The following is a 20,406-nucleotide window of genomic DNA, read 5'->3' as shown; positions in this document are numbered from 1 at the left end:
TGAGTTTTCTAAGTGCATGAGAAATATTTAGCTTTCTTTGCTTTAATGATATTACCTTGGGAGATTTTTTTTATTTTTTTTTTTGAATGATCTAGGACAAGATCTGCTGACCTAAGATGTGCCTCCTGTGTCATTCATTGTGAATTATTAAATGGTTGTTCTTGTGCATATTGCAAATGGGGCCTTTGTTTCCTGCCAGCTGACTGCATCTTTCCCCACGAGAGCCGTGCCTTTAAGCTGCCAATTGTGTTTTCCCCATCCCCATAAAGATCCAAAATAACAAAATACATCTTTAATAATTAAAAGAATGTTATTCATTACCTCACCGTTGTTACTATAACGCCAAATTATCAAGTGACTCTTTGCTTTTGCAATATGACTAGAAATGTTAATCTGTCTATTTCAGATCCCATTTCAGTGTCACAAGAAAAAGTGATTATTATTTCGGCACTAGCTGTGAAAAGAATCTGTAACAGACAACTGATTTATACTGAGGTTGTCTGATCTCAGCAGTGGCCTTCAGATCCGGAGTAATTTAACCTGATGTTAACCACACTGACATAGGCAGCAGTGGTTGAGATGGAATCCCTCTTGCCTTCTGCGATATTTTAAATATCATCTTTTCTCTAAGATGCCTTTAGAAATCAATTTCAATGCCACAAATGGTGAAAATTCTTACTTGGTCTCTTTTCACACTGTTAAGTATTCCATGGACATCAGTGAGGGCTGTTCCAGCTAAAAGATGTGGCTGGAAGTCACATTGCCCTGATGTGTTCAGCACTCTCTGCTGATGAGGCACCAGCTGAGTTTTTTCTCCCTTGCAGAGTATGAAAACACAGTTTACTGGAAACCCAAAGAACATGAAATGGTCTCCTGCATTTATCACAAGAACAAGCATTATTGCACAATTATTTGTGTCAATATATGTCAATATCCACCACTGCATCACTGATCTTTCCCTTATTCCCTTGTGCAGCACCTCCACGTTTCCTGAAACCTATTTTTAAAGTTAAGAATATCTGTCTGTGTACTGAGTTGCTTTGTTATGGTGATAAGGTCGTTCATAATGATAATTTTAAAAACGTTTGTTTTCTTCTTTCCTGAAGGATACAACAGACTATGTTGCATATGTAGCAAAAGATCCTGTTAATCAGAGAGGTATGGAAGCAATTTTCAAATCATTATGTATGTCTTTACAATTGCTTTATCTGTACCAAGGACTTGCTTGAATTTTGTGATGAGAGTTACTGAGCAGCTCAAGATTCTATACAATTTCTAACTTTGCTGTGTGGATGGGGTGACAGTTTGCATGCAGGCTGTGGCTCTAAGTGTCATTTGTTCTTTGTGCCATTAAATGGGGATCTGTAGGTCAGACTAAGCTTGTGCCATCTGCTGGCTCTGCACTGGGACAGGGTCTTTCCCAACACAGACAGAAGGGGGTTCTGCTTTGCCTGAGTAGGAGACACAGGGGTGTTCTGTGCAGGAATCAGAAATGGAGTTTCTTTCATTGAGTTGATATTATGCCTTAAATATATTCAGAGCACTTCTTTCGCACGTCAAATAATCTCAGTCCTAACTAATGCCCTAAGGCTGCCTAGATAGTCTCATGCTCAACTTTTCTGCTGAAAAGAATAGAGATTGACTCCGTTTTTTTTTGTTTTGTTTTGATTTTTAAATAAAGGACATTTACCTAATTAAAGCAAGGTGTCTCTTTGCAGCATGCCACATACTGGAGTGTCCCAATGGGATGGCACAGGAGGTGATAAACACCATAGGGCAGGCTTTTGAGCTCCGGTTCAAACAGTACCTGAAGAACCCATCCAGCCTGGTGACTTCTAATGGAAGGTCAGCATGTTCTCAGTCACTTCACTGACAGTTTTCTTCTCTTCAGGACTTCTGAGAGAACAATTGCACTCCAAACAATGATCCATAAATAACATGTTTAAGTGATGCATTCTGGACGTATGCTAACTGTAACACATGCTGTATGTACATAGAGTAGTAGAGTAACATTAGCTTATTCCAGTGAATGGCACTGTTTCCAGTGACATTTGTACAGGTGCTTAGCTAAAACTGCTGTATTTCAAGTGATGAAAGCAAATGGAACAAATCTTCAAATTATCCTGTCCTTACTTGGGGAGGGTAAATGAAGTGGATAAGTTTTGCTCTATAAATATGGTGCACACTGAGCTCAGTCCTGAGCTGTGCCAAGTTTAAGCTCGCTGCAGCTGTGGAAAGTCTGTGCTGGGGATGCAAGCAGTTGTAATTCACCTCTCTGCTGTTCTGCTCGTGACCTGGCAGAGGCCTGCAGTTCCACCTGCTGTGAGTTGAGTCAGCCTCGTATACCGAAATCAACACAGCCACCACTTGGCATTTTAAAGTATGAAGTCTTGTCTTCAGCCCATTGCTCAAACTGTGGGACCTAGGTTAATTTTCAGACTGCAGTTCCCCATTTCCAGTGCATTGAACACACAGTTCTTGGTCTGACATACGGCTCTCTCTAAGGAGCCATATTTTTCCTTTAGTGATGCAGAACTTGATCCCTTGCTACCCCTCAGAAACAGGTAAAGCTGTAAAACCACCTAGCTGCTTCCTGAAAACCAGAATCAGTGTGCAGGCAGTGTCACTGGTACAGTGCCTGAAACAATGCAGTAAAATTGGTTTTACTCCTTGGCAGCAGTACCACCTCCAGGTTATATTTATTTTGTAATATAGTGTTTCTTGGCATTCCACTGCTAATACTCAGTTTACCCTGGAGACAATAGCCACAGGAAGAGTCTTTGCTATGAAACTCTGCAAAGTTATGCCAGGAGTAAATCACAGAAAGGAGAAATGGAAGATGCTAATTTAATTCCCTCCTTGAGCTGCAACCGCAGCCAGTCTTGGAGAATGGTCCTCAGACAGAGCTCGGATATTGCTGTGTGAATGAGTCACCCACCTCCAACTACTATGAATCACATAATCAAATACTTGCACTGCATATCACATAATCAACTACTTGAACTTTATCTCTTTCCTGCTCGAGGTCTTTTATCCAATTATATTCTTGTTAAACAGAGAAGTAAGATTTGAGATGAGCTTTTTATTTCGGGACCGGAGACAGTACAGGAAGCACCTAGTTATTTTGCAGTGTATCAGCTGTACATTTAAGCTATCATCATTCTGTTTTAGCTCAAGAAAAACGTTGGGTACCATCCTTTGTGTCATTCACTGTTTTCTTCAAGCTGAAACTGAATAGTCGTATTGTTTCTGATTATTAAAATCAGAGTGCATTCCATTTAGGATGACTACATTTTTTGTAGCAATGTTTGTTTTTCTGAAACAGTTGCAGGCTTGTCTTCCTAAATGCCACACAAGGTTTTAATTTTCTTTTGTAAGTCATGTCACCCCCCACTCCTGCCCCCATCCCTAGATTTATATAGTTGAGACAAGAAGCCAGAAGAATCATTCTTATGGTTGACATTTTGGATACCTTTGTGAACAGCACATTGGCATCCCAGGGACCTGGGCTGTCTAGTGCCAAGACAATCTCCCTGAAGCCTGAACCATGGTGATTCCGTTTTTAATTTGGAGAGAATTAAAGTAAACAACTCTGACAGTTGAGGCCCAAACTCCGTTACGACCTTTGTATGGCTGATCTGTGCACTGTGTGATGCACGAACGCTTGGGATGTTTGCCTACACTCGAAAGCAGTCGATAACATCAGTTGCTTTTATTTCCACATTTGTTTCAGTGAGGCAGTGAGTGCTGATGGATCAGCTGGGAATTTACAGGAGAGGGAGGATCATGAATATTACAACGAAATTCCAGGGAAAGAGCCTCCCACTGGTGGAGTATTAGACATGCGAATGAAAGTGCCAACAGACCAAAGGTCTGGCTGTTTTATACAGTGCAAAAAGCAGCACTGCTTGGTAAGTATATCTTCTGATAGAACTATTCACTGCCTGTTATGGAAATGAATAATAATATGTTACAGTGGTGTAAAGCATGGTGTTAACATCAGAACCAGGTTCTGACTATGCTGGGAAAGGGTTTTTTAGGCAAGATTTAATCATGCTTAGTACATAATTGAGTCCCAAAGCACTTTCAGAAGATTAACTGGTTTGTCCTTAGAGTACTTTTAGGAGATGGAGTCATATCCCCTTGTTAACTTGTTATCTGTGAGAAGGAAATAGATACAGACCTGAATGGCATGTCTAAGAGAACATTTACAAAATCTGGGACTTTCTGACTCTCAGTTCTGTGATCCAATAAATATTTCCTCCTGTCCATTATGCTCTACAACCTACACATACGCTATTAGCTGATTGCAGTGTATATGCAGCATTAGTTATGTCTGGAATTTTTGATGAGACTCCATTGAGCTGCAGGAGCTACAAAAAATGGTAGGAAAAAAAATGGCTTTTGCTCATGGTAGTCAGGAATAGAAAACCATTAGGAAGTAAAACCAGCAGAGTTCAGACTTGCTGTACAGAGTTCAAAGTCCGCTCTGTTTGTTCCTAGAAACACCAGCATTTCCTCATTCAGTGAAGCAGGCACCATCTTTGCTTACAGGGTGCACATTCAAAAATGCCTCCTGGCATCTGGTTGGTATTGCTCAGGAGGCTGCTGTTCCCAGGTGTGGTTTGTCTCTGGAGGCAGCCATTCCCAGGCTCTGTCCTGTGCTCCATCTGTTTTCCAGTGTTATCTTAAATTCCTGCTGTAGGCTTGGTAGTCTCCACAATCCTGAGTTTGTTTCTACAGCTCTCCAGAGTCACAAGGAATTATCCTGCAACACGTAATTGCATTTGCCTTCTTTCCATGGGGTGAAATATTACCGTAGGAGATGGGAAAGTTTTTTGGTCTTTTTATGAAGAATTAAGTTGCTTGGATCCCAATTAACTGGTGCACAGATGTTATAACATTACGTGAGGTTTCTAAGAAACTATTGTATGTGACCATTTTTACAATTTCTTTGCAGACAGGCAGCCCGACATTCATCAACATATATGAAAATTGCCCAGAAGAAAGCAAAACCATGGGTATGTGCTCTGTTTTCCTTCACATGCACATGCATGAAGTAACCAAAGCAGGCTGGCTGTGAGGGATGCCCCTTTGCTTTCAATACAGTGTTGAAAAGTGGTCACTGAATAGGTCACTTCTGGTTTCCTAGATGGAGGGCAGACAAGAAAGCCTTACAGATTTTCAAAAGGGCACTAATCCATTGTCGTGTCTGCTGGCAGAATTACTCATTTTACTTGCTATGATACTGTACAGTAGCTCTCTGTTGTTTAATTCTCTTTCATATGCCTTGAAGAAGGAGATATTTCTTTGCTGTAACAGTCTCTGAAGATATCCCTTCCCCCTACAAATACTGAATTTCTGTTCCAGTGGAGTCTGTGGCTTGTCTGTTTAACTGTGCCCATCCCTCTCCCTGGGGAGCTCTGTGGCCCGTATCAGCCTCACTTTAGAGAAACCTGCTCTCTGGTACCCCAGGGGATCACCACCCTCCATCCCCTTCTGGACTTTATTTGCTACAGCTGATGCCCTGAGTTTGTTTCCCCAACTCATCTCTTCCTCTGCTTGGTGACATCCTTCTTGAATACCCACCTGCACTGCTATAAAGAGACGGGTTACACTGCTGAAGGAGGGTGGTTCAGTTCCTTGTGTTATTTCTGATTTCAGGAAAGGAGAACCAAATGATTCTTGCAACGAGAGGGTGAACAAATAAAAGAATAAATGAATAGATCTCTGACTAAAATGTTTGCTAAAGACCAAAAATATGTGTGCTATTTGGCTAGCTGAAGTGGCATTATTTTCATATCCTGCAGGGAATATTCTGTTAACTTGTTTCTAGGCTAGGATTCTAACCTGACAGATGTGGCTTTGGCTCTCCATGCAGTGCCACAAAACTCTGACTTCCCCATTCTCTCTGCTCCACCAGAATAGCAAGAGAGAATTGTTCAGTTTCCCACAAAGCTTGTGGTACAGAGGGGAAGGAAGGGGCTTTGCAACAAACAATGCATACAGCTTGTGTCTCTGTAGAGTCATATGTATTAATTTCTTTTCAATCAGCAGGGGATTTAGTGCTGACATTAACTAAAGCAGAACTGAACCAGTGTGGAACATCTTCGAAAATTTCATTCTAACTCTGAATAGCGTACCTTGTGCCATAGGAAAAAACAATTCATCTGCCAATTTTTGTTTTCCTTCCAAAGGACTTTTATGGGATATACAAGAACAGCAACATTCATATTTCATTTTTTTGCAGTTACTTTGAGTTTAGAAATAAAAAAGGCATCTGTGCAGACTATACACTAATTGCAGGTTCTTGTGGTGAAAGATCACAGAAGACAAAGAAAGATGCAACATTACTGAAGTCTGCCTACAGAACAGATCTTTTTGATGATCCATGTTACATCAACACGCAGGCCCTGCAATCTGCAGTCTGTACAGCCCGGGGTACAGCAGCAACACAGATCCCTGGCAGCCCACTGAGTCACACAAGTAGGTTCTTCTTGTGATGCTGCGTCTTTCTAAGCTTTGAAAAGAGGGAACTTGGCAGCCGTGTGCATGGAGAAAGAGTTTGGTTTCCTCATAAGAAATACAGAAAGTGGGGGTGCAGTCCTTCCTAGTGGGTTTTGTTTGTTGGTTTTTGTTTTTTGTTTGTTTCTTAAATTCAAGACAAAGGGGATTAAAGGTGAAAAGTACAGACAATGAGCATATGGAATAACCTTCTATCTTCTGTAGTTGATTGGTGACAGTGAGTAGTATCACATTTTCCTCAGCTGGTAATGAACAAGTCTCTAAGATACTATGAAAGCTTGGGACTATACTGTGCCTCAAGGAAGAGGGTTCTCGTGTACAGTCATATCTCACCCACTCTAAGCTGGAAATGACCTCAAATGCTTTTGCTTCACAGGCAATAAGCATGCAAGGTCAAAGCAGGAACGTGAGGACAGCCTTTTCTCAATTCTTGCACAAGTGATCTGACCACTGAATCTCATCCAATAGCATCTAAAGCAGATTGTTTGATCAGTACTATCTATTAAATGTATGACCAATTAAGTCTTGATTTAAAGACTGCCAGAGGTGGATATCCATTAGGTGGCTATGTAGTTGCTGCTGATTATCCTCATTATTGGAAATACTTCATTTAATCACATCTTATGGTTTCCTACTGAGTGTTTTCTCTGTCAGTGTTGGCTCCACACACAAACGAGGGGGCTGAGGGCTGGATCATATCCACTGTAAAGGAAATCTGTAACCATTGAGACATTTCTAACCCAGCCATGCATTATGCTCTAAAAGGAACTGACTATATCCTGAGGACCCTTGAGTTGCACAATTTCATTGAAGAAGTGGTATCCTTTTTATTTTCCTTAGAAAAATTGTTGCTTGTGAATCATTTGCAGTCTGACTGGCTATATCCCAAACCACCCAGTTTTGTTAGTACATTCAGTAATTGTTCGTTTTTTTCACAGCAGATGCATCATGCTGTAATCCTTCTGGCTACATTGGCCATGTTGTCTTACATTCCTGCACATAGCTGGAGCCACTCAACATGATTCTCCCAATGAGCCATGACAACCTCTTCAGAGCTTGTTAAGGAAGAAGGAAAGACTACATCTTAAAGGCTAAAAAGAAAAGATTGATTTTATTTTTTTTTTTTTAAACAGGGAAGATTTGACTTTAATAGAACCAAAGAAATACAAAACCAAAACAGTAGAGCATCAGAAAAATGCATGTTTTCCAAACCCTGTTGCCTAGCAACCCAATGTTTATCCATCTAAGATAGGGGAGGAGATCATATGGTAATTTTACAGAATGCACTTGAGGATTGTGAGCATTTATGTTTGAATACTGTTGCAGTCTGCAAGGTTGGTCTGATCACAGCTTCAAGACGGAATCATTAGAATTTTTTAAAGGCTATGGAAATAGTCTCTCTCTTCCTTTTAGGATAAAGTTCTAGGAGAAGTGTTCAGTATGTTCCCTTTCATTTCATTTCAGAGTTACCAGAAACTGTGCAGCAGAGTGCCACAAGCAACACAGCTGGTCTCTGTGTTCTGCCACAAATAAAACAACAGCTAAGGAATGAAGATTGTTACCATGGCAAATTAAACAGGAAAGCAGCAGAGAGCCTCTTAGTCAACGATGGGGATTTTTTGGTGCGAGAGAGCACAACGTCACCTGGTCAGTATGTCCTCAGTGGACTTCAGGGAGGGCAAGCAAAGCATCTTCTCTTGGTGGATCCTGAGGGCAAGGTATGAACATTTCATATATGGAAACCTGAGAGCTGCTCAGCTATTTCACTGCAAAGTGCTTTCCTGGACATGGAATTGATCTGATTTCTTCAAGTTAATTTAAATTGAGCCAGTGGGTGACTTCACTAGCTTCTAAAGTTCAAGAACTTATAAGCACTGAAGCACCATGGAAATAGAAGTGAGGTACTTAAATATTGGTGTTACTCCAGGTGTTGATAATTAGTGTGCACACTTAATGTATCCTTTGAGTTGTCAGTATATTGCTGGAAAAATAGCCCTTCATTAAATAATGAAATTGATTAGTAACGTACTTCTAGATACAGAAAATGTAGAGCTGGCTTGATGTCAGCTGAATTCTACTTGTTTCTGCTTGGAGCTATAAGAGCACTGTTAAGTGAAAATCCTCAAATGAGACATAAATCAAAAAATAAATTCTTAGTAGGAGTTAGGGAAAAATGTCTCTTTCCTGTGGAGGAAAAAAAAAGGTTTATTTTGTTCTCTTTAGCAGAACCAGCCTAGTTTTATACATCCAGTCTCTTGATGAGTCAAAGGATAGGTCTGAATTGCTGTCTACAGCCTAATGATGCTGCTACATTGAGCTCAGTGGCTTAAATGCATTTTGACTTTAATGGAATAGGCTCGCATCCAACCACTTATAAGCAGAATGTAACCTTAAATACAATCTTTTCCTTCTTTCATCAGGTGAGAACCAAAGACCACATATTTGATAGCGTGGGTCATCTTATTCAATATCACATGGAAAATAATTTGCCAATCATCTCTTCTGGAAGTGAAGTGAGCTTGAAACAACCTGTAAGGAAAGAGAGTAATATGGGACACTTGCATTATCACAAATAATTCTTTGGATCTCACAAACCCCAAGACAATTTGTATCTGGAAACTTCATTGACTATTATAAAACTTCATATTACGAAGACAATTCAAAAAGAATAGACTGCACTTTCTACTGCTGTTCCAGAAGATATCCTTTTGTGTGTGTGTATATATGAATATATGTATATGTGTATATCTATGTAGATCTATAGAGATCAATAAGCATAGTTATATAGATATATATAATCTTAACAAAATTACACCTTCAGAGTGTGAGATTCATTTGTGAGAGGATATTTTAGACATGCACAAATGTCACTTTCAAGGTCATACTGAATCAGTAACTATTTAAAAGCACAATCAAACCTCTACATGTAAAAGCTCACTTGAATGAACTACTGGAACATTAGTACGTGCCTTTTAGGGTAGAGTTATTGGAAACCAATATTATTTATACTGAATTAGTTTTGGATGGTTAAACAAACATGTCTAACCTTTTCGCTATTTGCCAAAACAAATGCAATTTGAATATTACTAAAATATCATCTGCTTTCGATAGACACTAACAATCTCATTTTGCTTGTAACAGCACTTTACTAGCAAGTAATGTTTGAAATGAATGGTGTTCACAATACAAAAAGATTGTATGGTTTCTTGATTATTTTTTATCACCGTCTGACAAGTCAAAGACTGAGATTATGCAATATTTACAAAGTTGAAATTGATATGTGTAATATTATTTTGGAATAGAACTTACTAAGGGGCAAGCATGCTAGATCCTAATATTTTTGTCTTGCATAAAATTTTACTATTATTACCAATTAATACCGGAGTCATCTCTTTTTAAAGGTAGGCTAAATATATTTTCATTGATTACATAGTTGTTTACAAACTAGAAAAGCCGAACAAAACTAATGATACATTTTGAGAGAAAACTATTTAAAAGACTGTTTGAACTTTGCATGTGCCCTTATTCAGTATTCTTTCCAACACAATATATGATTTTCCCTTTATTCATGTAGAGTCCAATTGTTCCTCAAGTCTTTTAAAGGAAACGTATCTATTGTTTGGTCACAATAAATAATCTCAATACAAACACTCGTATATTCCGAGTTCACAGAGGTTTCTTGGGCTTCCTGTTGAAGAAACTGATTTCGTAAGTAACTGAAGAAAAGGGAAGAAGAATCTGGGAAATTAGACTGAAAGTCCACGTAATAGCCTGAGAAAGTTGTATGTTTAAGATAAGTAATGTCTTCTGGCACTGGCAGGGACATTCTCTGTCTCCTAGCCTACCAACATAGTTCCATCAGGCAGACAATTTTTGACCAATTAGTGGAAGAAAATATTTGACTATTAAGAAAAAGTTATCTTCACGTTAAATGGGACAGTATAGTAAGAGCTCTGTCCTCTGGAAAACAAAAGGAGTCATCTGGACTGAAAAAAAAAATAAAAATTGAGGGCATAAGTTTTCTTAGAGAATATGATGTAAAGAGCCACATTTAGAGCAGTCCATAATCAGCTTTACTCTTTTCCTCAGCTAATAGGCACAAAATATGTTTCATTCTTTGAGGAGAAAAAATAAAAATAAAAATAGGCCCCTAACAGAAGTTCTTGCTAAAGTTTTGTACCAGTGCAAGGTCAGATGGTCAGAAACTCTAAGTTTCCTTTCTATTCTTAGGTCTTGCCAAACTTCATATAGTATAAAATGCTTGATGTGAGTTCACTGAGCAAAGTGAAGCAAAAATAGCTACTTCTGTGGAACGCCAAGGGGACAGGAAGACCTGCATAAGGTGGCTTTGATGTTTACATCGAAGGTGAATTTTATGACAGGTCATAGAAAGCAAATGTGCAGAACTTTATTTTATAACACAAATCACAGCTACTGATGACTAGAATAATACTGTTTCAAGTTGGGATAGCTTGAGTTCAAAGTTGTATTAATTTGGCAGTCAAGATACTGACTTAAGGACTTTTTCACTCCACCAATTTTCACTCTACCAGTGCAAAAACATCCAGAGTGTTCATGTGACATCTGGAACACTGTGTAACAGTCAAAGTCTCGCTCTATGAATACCACAAACTGAAACAAAAGTAAGACCAGAATCTTTATTTTGTTGCTCCTGAATCTTTTGTATGTGAAGCAAAATTATGAAGGAAAAGGGGAAGAAGAGTGAATTAACTGGGTTCTGGTGCAACAGTGTGGTGATTGATTTAACACTGATCACAGCTAAGTACTCCTCCTTAACAGAATGGGAGAGTGAAATATGATAGAAAAAGGGCTTGTGGGTTGAGATAAGGACAGGGAGATCACTCACCTATTACTGTAGTGGGCAAAACAGACTCGGCGTAAAGGAGATTGATGCAATCTGTTGTCTATTAATATCAGACTATAGAAGCGAGAACTAAAATCAAGACAAAAACACCGTCCACCCCTTCTAACCTCCTTCCTGAATGGCACAGAGGAACAGGGGCGGTGATAAGCCCATAACACTTGGTCTTTGCTACTCTTTCTTCCCCACTCTCTGCCCCTGCTGTAGCATGAGGTCCCCCCTGTGGGATGCAGTCCTTCCTGAACTAATCCCACATGGGCTCTCCATAGGCTGCAGCCTCCTTCAGGCCACGTCCACTGCTGCACTGTGGGTTCCTCTGTGGGTTGCATCTGTTTTTTTCTGGAGTGGAGATCAGGAATTTGGTTTTCAGTTTCTAACACCTATGTGCCTCTACTTGCTTATTAACGCTGCTTATCTCCTCTGTGCATCGCCTCCTGTAAATTATGCCATCTCCCGTGCAGTTATGCCAAATTAAAAATTATCTGAATTGTGGAAACTTCTCCAAAATCTCCATCTTGAGGAGATTACTCTGAACTTTTGGCACACACAGACTTCTTTTTAAAGTAACTTCATTTAGACTTCATTTAAAACTACTAGTGGAAACGCTGAGGAAATTGCAAGCATTGGTTAATCTCTGTTGTAATGGTTACTAGCACCCCTGGGAAAAACAGCTAATATTGCCTATAAAGCCCCATTTACAAGGCTTAGCATGTTAATTCCATTTCAAAGCGCCTATAAATTTCACTGAAACACATTAACACGCGTATCTGCTTGCTTCCATCAATGAAAATACTACAAGAAATGACTGAGACGCCTCTCCCCAACCCCAGCTTCCATTTTCAGCTGCTGGGCAGGATGCTTTTTACAGCTGAGGCTAAGTGTCACCAGATGGAGCTATTACATATTTTCCTCATCGCTGAACAAAGCGTTCATTGTTCGGAAAAAAAGTGATTTTTTTTTTTTTTTTAAATTTATTTTGGATGTTTGCTGCAGGCTATTCTGCATAAGGAGTTTGTGACCTCACAGAAACTTGGTTTTGTTTTGTTTTGTTTTTTAATAGACTGTGGCCAGGCCCGGAGGCCATGTGACTCCTTGCACACAGCTCCCTGAGCGCAGCCACTTTTTGGCCGTGCCCCTCCAGGGCTTCAGGTGACAATGCCTGGCAACGCGGACATCTTGTGCCACCGCCACCCTGCCAGCACAGCACGGCGAGGGGACAGGGCGTCAGCTCGTGGCTGTGTGAGGAGCGGGGCGACAGCAGCCCCTCAAAATACACCCTACGGTGAGAAACGCTTAGGCTCTGCCGCCAGCTCGCATCGTGACGCGGTCACGATCGCGGGACTTCGTCCCGTCGGGCTGTGACGTCACGAGGGCACCGCTCCGATGACGCCACCGCGCCGTTGCCCGGCAACCGCCACGTCCCGCTGCGAGATGGCGCCGCCGCCCGCCCGCCGTGCGCGCGCACTCCCCCATCGCCGGAAAGAGCCCGCCCCTCCGCAAACAGGCCGCAGCCATTGGTCGGCCGCTTAGCCAATCAGCGCACCGGACCCGTTCCCGCGGCCACGCGCGCCTGCTTTCAAACAATCAGACCGGCGGGTCTGCAGCGCAGCCGAGCGCGGCTGGGGCGGGGCGCCGCGCGGAGGCCTCTCGCCTCTTCCTGCGCCGCGATCCGGCGCTGCTCCGGCTGCTGGTTGGCGCGCGCGGCTGTCTGTCAGAGCGGCGGGCGCACGTTCGGTTGTCATGCGGAAAAGCCGCCGTTGTCGAGTCGGAGGGGAAGCGGGCGGCCGTCTCTCCCCGCGCCTCAGGTGAGTGGCGGCGGCCGGGCCCGCTGTTTCTCCCGGCAGGGAGCTCTTCCCGCCGCGCGTGGCTGCGGGGCGCCGGCGCCGCGCTGAGGGGGAGCCGGGCCTCGGGGTGCGGCCGGCCTGCGGGGCGGAACCGAGCCTCGGGCCCGAGCCGGTGCCGAGTAATGCTGGGCTTGCTGGCTCTCACCGCGAAGCGCTTTCACCTGGAGCGGCCCGGCCCTTCGCCGAGCTGTAGCGCGCTTCTGCTTGGAGCAGGGCGCGATCGGTGCCTAGGAATAAGTGAAGCACGAGTGTCTTAAGAGAGGTATAGCGACTTCGTGATGAAAGCGCCCGGGTAATTGGCTTTAAATGGTGAATTCTTAGAAATAAGAAGTATTGCTCATACTGGAAAGCAAATTCAAGCGGGTGATACATGTAACGTGCAGCGTTACTTTCAAAAAAACATTTGTCTGTTTGGCTCCTTAATTTAGGAGCTTTTTGGAATGTATTTCATTCCTTTTCCTCACGTGTGATATTTTCCTGTCTTGTGATAGGTTTTCCTGGGTACTGGAAAATACTGTTAGAGCACAATGTCTCTCGACTTTGATAGTGGAGCTCTACAGACTCAGCATGAAGATGACGACTATGACCAAGAGGACTATGCGAGAGAGCAAGAGGTTAAACAAAAGTTTATCTGAAGGCTTGTGTAACTAGTATCCCAGCATTTCTTGTCCTTCTTATTTTTTAATTTACGTTTTACTCTTATAAAGAGAATGTAGAACAGTGCGGGCTGTGTTTTGCAGAGTGATGTAAAAATTGAAGAGATGAGATGATGATGCATCTAACGAGCCCTGCAATGTTACATGTGGAGGCTGGAAGGCCTTGCTCATCTCTTGCCCAGGCAGTAGATAGAATGCTGAAAGCTACTGTCACCTACTTTTTGCATTGTTCATAGCTTTTTCATGTATTGTAATTACTTGGCAACAACTGTAATCTGACAATCTAAGAAAAAAAAATGAAGAACCACTTCCTCATTCCCTATTCACTATGTCTACATGGTGGCCTTTCACTTATCTCTTGCTAGGAAAAGATCTGCACCAAAAAATTTGCTAGAAAGATCCCTAGGTTAATAAATAGTCTGTGATTCCTGGTGGGGAAGTTCCTGTGCTGTGAACGAGTGACTTCTTTTTCAATGAAGGGAGAAAAACAGGATTTTGTGCTAGCAGCTTATTTAATATATGTCTGCCCGACTTTAGTTGAATGCATGTTGTTTGTTCTGTTTCAGTTGCAACAGCTGTTGACAGACCTTCCCCATGATATGCTGGAGGACAGTGGAGACCAGCTCTCCAGCTATTCGGACTCTAGCATTCATGAGACTGAGGAGCAGTAAGGCTTTTTGTACTACATTTTTAAAATTATTTCTTAAGTCGTGCTTTTGAGAATAGAACCAAATCTCAGCTGATCATAGAATTCTTAGAGATGGAAAGGGCCTTTAAAGATCATCTCGTGCAACTCCCCTACAATGAATGGGGGCACGCACAGCTAGATCAGGTTGGTCAGGGCTTGATCCAGCCTTGAAAGCCTCCAGGGATGGGACATCCACCACATCTGTAGCCAACTTGTTCCAGTGCCTCACCACTCTCACTGTAAAAGTCTTTTTCCTTTTATCCAACCTTAATCTACTCTCTTTGAGCTTGAAGCTATTTCCACTTGTTCTATCATCATACACCCTATTAAAAAAGGTGTATGGAAAGCAATTAAGTAAAAGGCCTGCTGTACTGCAGGTTGGGGCACCTCTTAATTTAATGAAGTGGGCTTTTGTTGTTGTTGTGTTGGTGTTTTTTTATAGTACCATTACTAAGCTTTTTGTCTTTTTCTAGATCACAGGAAGGTCGAAAGCCTGATGGAAGGTGGAATGATCATCTGTTGATAGCTGATGCTCAAAACGTAAGCTTGTGTAAACTGTGATATAATGAATAGAGAGTACTTGTGGATGATTACGTACTAGATATTCTTTAAATTCACTGGAGAAGTAGATTTACCATATGCAGCATGCTCTGCTATTCATCTGAAGTAGTTCTACCTTGAGAGTTAGAAAAATTTTGAATTTTCAGAGAGCAAATGTTAATTTTCTTATTCATTTATAGGATTATGAGCAAGGACAAAATCTGTACCCTGACCAATTCTTGTGTGACCAGCAAAATGACCATGTTGAAAAACATGCCAAGAATTGGAATGGCCTACATAATAGTGAGCAGATGAAACATTTATATGATGTGAAAGAAGATTACTCTGGCCAGAACAGTCAAGAAGATCCAGACGATGTCTATCTTGATAGAGATGGATTTAGTTCTCCAGGTTGCTACAAACAGAGCAATTTATATCATCTTCCTGAGAACTTCAGACCATACACTAATGGCCATAATCCAGAATTTAACAGTCAACAGAATCAAATAATAAACTTTCCTGATGCTCCAAAGGAACATCTTAAGGTATTTTAGAAACTGATGTATTTTTCTGACTTGGTGAAAGTTTTCATAGGCTTTAGCTGCTGATAGTAATATTTCCAGATGCCTTTAATCTGTGATTATCAGTTGAAACAATAATATAAGGCTTCTGTAGTCAATTTTGTGTATTAAAACAGAAAAGTGTTAAACATCTGAATTTTTATATGTCCATGTTACAATTTTTTTTCCTCACGTTGGCTAGCCAGAAGTCCATGAGGAGGAATGAATGTGATGCACTGAAGCATGTGTTTACTCAGTTGAAATTGAAGGCTAAAGCAGAATCCTTCGTTACGATTTCTATTACAGTTGAATGATATCCTGCATAGAGTCCTGTAAATGAGAAGAGGAGCTATAAAGCTCTTCTTGATGTCAACCAGTAAAACAAAAAGGAAAAATATTTTAATTGAGGAATCTACAGTTGTAGGTCTCATTTCTTTATTCTTATATATTGTCACAGCAGCCGTTTGTTACATCTGAAGCTGTTAGTGGCCAGTCAGCAGAATCTTACAAAGTGATGTATAAACCTTACCAAAATGACGTTCATAAAAAAATTCCAGTAACCCAAGAAGGAATGAGAAGAAATGAAGTGTTTGAAGATTTGCAGCATGAATTCTCAGGCAATGATGAAAGTAAGCAGTTTCTATATAGACTTGAAAGAGAATTGGAGCTTGTGTTAAAAGTCCACTGGAAATCAACAGCAGGTTATACATATCAGATGTTGATCATAAATATGTTATTTTATTTTTCTCTGAACAATGGAGTTCAAACCCAACAGAGCAATTTGAGTGATGTGAATCAAACATGGGTAGAAAATAATGCACTTCTCTGAACTAACAGTGAATTTGGCTCTTTATGGAAAAGCTGTTTTGTGTCAAGAATTGCTTATGATCCCAACCTGTTTAATTGACTGCACTAACTTATCAGTACACTCTGTTTGAACTTCTGGCAGATTCTTCTGAGAATATGCAGATTCTTCAACTTAAAGCTCTAAATAAAGCAAGAGAGAGAAGAGTGGAAGAACTTAATGAAAAGCTAGAAAAGAGTGCACAGCAGATTAGGTATTTGAGCCATCAGCTTTCAATGGTCACAGGTAAAATATTGTACTGATATCTGATTATTAGATTTTATCCATATCTAACTTGTTTATTCTCATACTTTGACTTAGGTAGTACCTCTCCAAGAACTGAATGTCTTCATAAACTTGATTTGGGATTTTGTGGACCTACCTCTCTTTTCCATCATTCCTTTGAAACAAATTCCTTTGATGGGTGCCTATTTGCCTAACTTGTCCTAACTTTTTCTGCATTATTCTCAGGACCACCATCGTATTGCAGAATTCCCATGTGTTTGGCATCACAAATATGCAGAAAAATGATAAGTTTGCCTAAGTAGTGTGCTAATAGCACAACAACCAAAAAGCAGGATAAATGTGCATCTGTTGTGGGAAGGGAGCTGGTGTCTGGTTTAACAACCCAATTTCATAGTGAGAGAACAGCTTGGGTTGGGAGAGACTTCCAGGATCCCTCTGGGCAGCCTGTGGTGGCACCTCACCACCCTCCCTGTGGAAAAACTTTCCCTTGACATCTGATTTCAATTTCCACTCCTTTAGTTTGAAACCATTTGCCCTCATACTATCTACCTATGTAAAAAGTTGGTTTCCATCCTGTTTATAATCTCCCCTTAAATATTGGAAGGCTGTAATGAGGCCTCTTCAAAGCCTTTTCTTATCCAGACTGAACAAGTCCAGCTTCCTTAGCCCATCTTTGTAGGACAGGTAGTCCAACCCTCTGGTCATCACTGTGACCCTCCTCTGGACCATCTCCAAAAGCTCCTCTCTTTATAGAGAAAGACTTCCAAAACGATCAAAGCTATGTTATAGATTGGTGGTTATTTTTGCCTCAGTTTTCATATAGGAGTACACAAAGAAGGACCATGAGCGTGTGGAATTAAGAATGTAATTTTCAGGGTGTGAAAGGAGCAAAGGAGGGAGGATTTCAGCTGTCAACCATTTTGATGCCTTGACTGTTCCTTCAAAGGAATTGTTTTTCCCTTTATAAGTTTTAAGGGATCATGCTAGTTCCTCATGCTAACAGAATAAGACTTGTTTCTGTGAGAGTTCTGAGTGTGCTATATCACTGTCCATCCAGCTATCAGTGGACAGAGCCCAAATGAACTTTTCTGTCTTCTGTTTATTGCCTACAGTATGAGATGGAAGGCTCACAGACGATTGTTCTGTAGAGCAGGGATGTTGAACACTCATGTTCCAGGAAGTTGTTGGGTGTTCAGCTGTGTTTCTCACACAGTTATTGTTCTTCTCTCTAAAGGTGAAAAGGAAGGTTTGGCTGTTAGTCTTCATGAATCTCAAAAACTCTATCAGAATGGAAAAGAACGGGAAGTGTATCTTGAAGGCCAAATAAAGGCGCTTGAAACTCAAATTCAGACTCTTACTACCAATGAGGAGCAGGTACTGTATGTATTATTGAACTGTTTATTGTAAAAGATCTTTACAGAATATTTGTAGTGCAGTCACATTAAAAGTGAGTGCCAGTTTCCTGGCGTGCAGTGTGTGATGATTGCGGGTGAATCAATGGGGTGTATTGGTGGAACTTGGTTTGTATTCAAATCCAGACAGCATCAAGAATTTTAGCAACTCTTGCACAAAAGAACTGAACTGACACGCAAAATATTGGAGTAAAAGGTAAAATGTTTATGAGCTGCTCTGATACTATTCCTACAGATATTGAAGCAATCCAGAGTGGCAGAAGTAGCCATGGAAAGCATGCAGAAGCAGCTGTTAGAACTTCAGCGGTCAGACACTCTTCAGCGAGCCAGAGAACAGCATGATGCTATTGTTACAGCACTCAAACAGAAGCACGAGAAGCAAGTATTATCATTAGAGCAGAAACTTGATACTACAAAATCTGCGCTACAGGAGCAGGTGAGAAATTATTATAGGGTACTTAGTACTCTTCTGAATGCTCTGGGTTTATAATCTCAAGAGCTCCATATGGAAGGTGTTAGCTAAAGGGGAAGAAAATACTGTGCAAGTCTCAGTCTTATGAAGCCTGTGTGATATGTGTTTATAAACATCACTAAACAGTTAGAAGTTGCAACGGCCTATGTAACAATGCAAAGAAGGTTGCTTTACCAGAGGAGGCAAGACTTCATTGTCTTAATGTCCCTCCTGAACATTATTCCCATGCATAGTCTTGAACTGCGTACCTGGGAATTTGGGAAAGAGAAATACTACTTAGAGTCCATTTTATAATAATGCAACATGTGGTTATCTGATACACAGTAACCATCTGCTATGCCATAAAATAACACAGGTTGCTCTGAAAGTAATGTCTCCTGTTTATTTCCATGGAAACTATAGCAGATACAGAGAGCACAACACCACTTTGGTAGAGCAAATTCTCAGCTACCAAATGCTGTTTTTCAACATAGTTGCCACCATTAGCTATGCATTTTTGCAGGTGATGAACTGCCTGCAACTACATGTTTTGCTTGTAAAAATCTGTTCCAATGGAGGTGACTCACTGTTTCACAGATGCTATGATGGCATCATTGCTAGGAAAATGTTACCCACGTTCATTGGCCTGACCATATGGAAGTTGGAAGGTGCCAAGCCCAGAGTATGTGGTGAGTGTGGTAGGACAGTGTAGCCAAGATTGGCAATGTGTTCAACCAACTTCAAAATTGAATGGGGCCTGGTGTTATCATGTTGCAAGGGAAAGGTTATTATTATTATTTTTTTTCTCTGCATGGCTAGAGCTTACTAAGCTTCAGCTTACTCAGTACTTTGATTTTGTTATCTGATTTGGTGCTTTGTCCAGAATGATTACCCTTTTCCTATCCCAAAAGAGAGTGTGTATTACTTAACCTGCTAAGTGTTGCATCTCAGACCTTTTCTCTGATGGGGAATTCAGATCTCCCCCATCCATGGACTGCTCTTTTGAGTCTAGCTTGTAGTGGTGACACCATGTATGCATTGTCACTGGTAATGATGTGATTCAGGAAAATGTCACCTTCAGCCTCATATTGCTTCAAACTTGCATATGGTGTTTTTTTCTGTTCCTGTGTGAGCATCCATGGAACCTACGTGGTGCAAACTCTGCAGTATTCTAAAGTTGCCACCTTTTGACTCCAATGCATTTGTTCAATTCCGTTTACAGTTCCCTGGTTGTAAACCACTATCCTGTGCTGATGATGTGATTGAGATGCTCCTTGTTTTGTGGTGTGACAGCTATGCATGGCCATCCAGATCATGGCTTGTCTTTCATGTCACTGTTGCTACTGCTGAAATGCAGCACTCACTGTTCTCACATCCACTGTTTTGTTCTCCATAAATGTTAAGCAAGTGTCAATGAATGTCACTGGCTGTGATTTTTATTTTATTTTTTTTTTCCCTACATGGAGAAATTCAGTGACACACCTTTGCTTTATATGTTCTTCCACATCAGATGCCATTTTGCCATACTGCCCCTCTGCTGCTATCTGTCACATGATAACAAAATGTAACGGAATACTGGCAGGGGGTTTCAACCTCAACTGCCATGTCACCAACATCTGCCTCTGCTGTAAGCCTATAATAAAATAGGTATTACTGTTGGAGCTGCCCTCATGTATTCAAACAATGCACTCTAGTCAAACTTTGATAAATTGTCTTCTTTCATATAAAGGAAATAGAATTAAAGAAATTTCATTCTAT

General features: G+C 40.9%; 2 protein-coding genes across 7 annotated transcripts in view; both read left to right on the top strand.

Annotated features, from left to right (window-relative positions):
• SHC4 (SHC adaptor protein 4) overlaps positions 1-11,382 on the top strand; it is a 28,312-nt gene extending 16,930 nt beyond the window's left edge. For 2 of the 3 annotated variants that reach the window (XM_031587631.2, XM_090148917.1), the window contains 7 exons: positions 1,107-1,158; positions 1,719-1,845; positions 3,734-3,911; positions 4,961-5,021; positions 6,307-6,486; positions 7,990-8,243; positions 8,946-11,380. In XM_031587631.2, the coding sequence (XP_031443491.1) occupies positions 1,107-1,158; positions 1,719-1,845; positions 3,734-3,911; positions 4,961-5,021; positions 6,307-6,486; positions 7,990-8,243; positions 8,946-9,101 (1,008 nt within the window). In that variant the 3' untranslated portion in view covers positions 9,102-11,380. Of the gene's footprint in view, positions 1-1,106; positions 1,159-1,718; positions 1,846-3,733; positions 3,912-4,960; positions 5,022-6,306; positions 6,487-7,989; positions 8,244-8,945 lie in introns of all 3 variants that reach the window. The other variant, XM_031587632.2, reaches the window with a different exon arrangement.
• A 1,641-nt stretch (positions 11,383-13,023) lies between these two features.
• The window catches only part of CEP152 (centrosomal protein 152), a 30,801-nt gene continuing 23,418 nt past the window's right edge, over positions 13,024-20,406 (top strand). For 2 of the 4 annotated variants that reach the window (XM_090148915.1, XM_090148916.1), the window contains exons 1-9: positions 13,024-13,212; positions 13,743-13,865; positions 14,474-14,574; positions 15,069-15,135; positions 15,336-15,680; positions 16,153-16,324; positions 16,645-16,785; positions 18,020-18,159; positions 18,433-18,633. In XM_090148915.1, coding sequence (XP_090005041.1) covers positions 13,779-13,865; positions 14,474-14,574; positions 15,069-15,135; positions 15,336-15,680; positions 16,153-16,324; positions 16,645-16,785; positions 18,020-18,159; positions 18,433-18,633 — 1,254 coding nt within the window. In that variant the 5' untranslated portion in view covers positions 13,024-13,212; positions 13,743-13,778. The remainder of the gene's footprint in view (positions 13,213-13,742; positions 13,866-14,473; positions 14,575-15,068; positions 15,136-15,335; positions 15,681-16,152; positions 16,325-16,644; positions 16,786-18,019; positions 18,160-18,432; positions 18,634-20,406) is intronic. The other 2 variants (XM_090148914.1, XM_090148913.1) reach the window with 1 other exon arrangement.

Source organism: Phasianus colchicus, chromosome 12 (genome assembly GCF_987193195.1).
Source record: "Phasianus colchicus chromosome 12, bPhaCol1.hap1.1, whole genome shotgun sequence".
Taxonomy (NCBI): domain Eukaryota; kingdom Metazoa; phylum Chordata; class Aves; order Galliformes; family Phasianidae; genus Phasianus; species Phasianus colchicus.
Note: the sequence above shows the minus strand (reverse complement) of the source record. Positions and strands in the feature narration are given on the sequence as shown.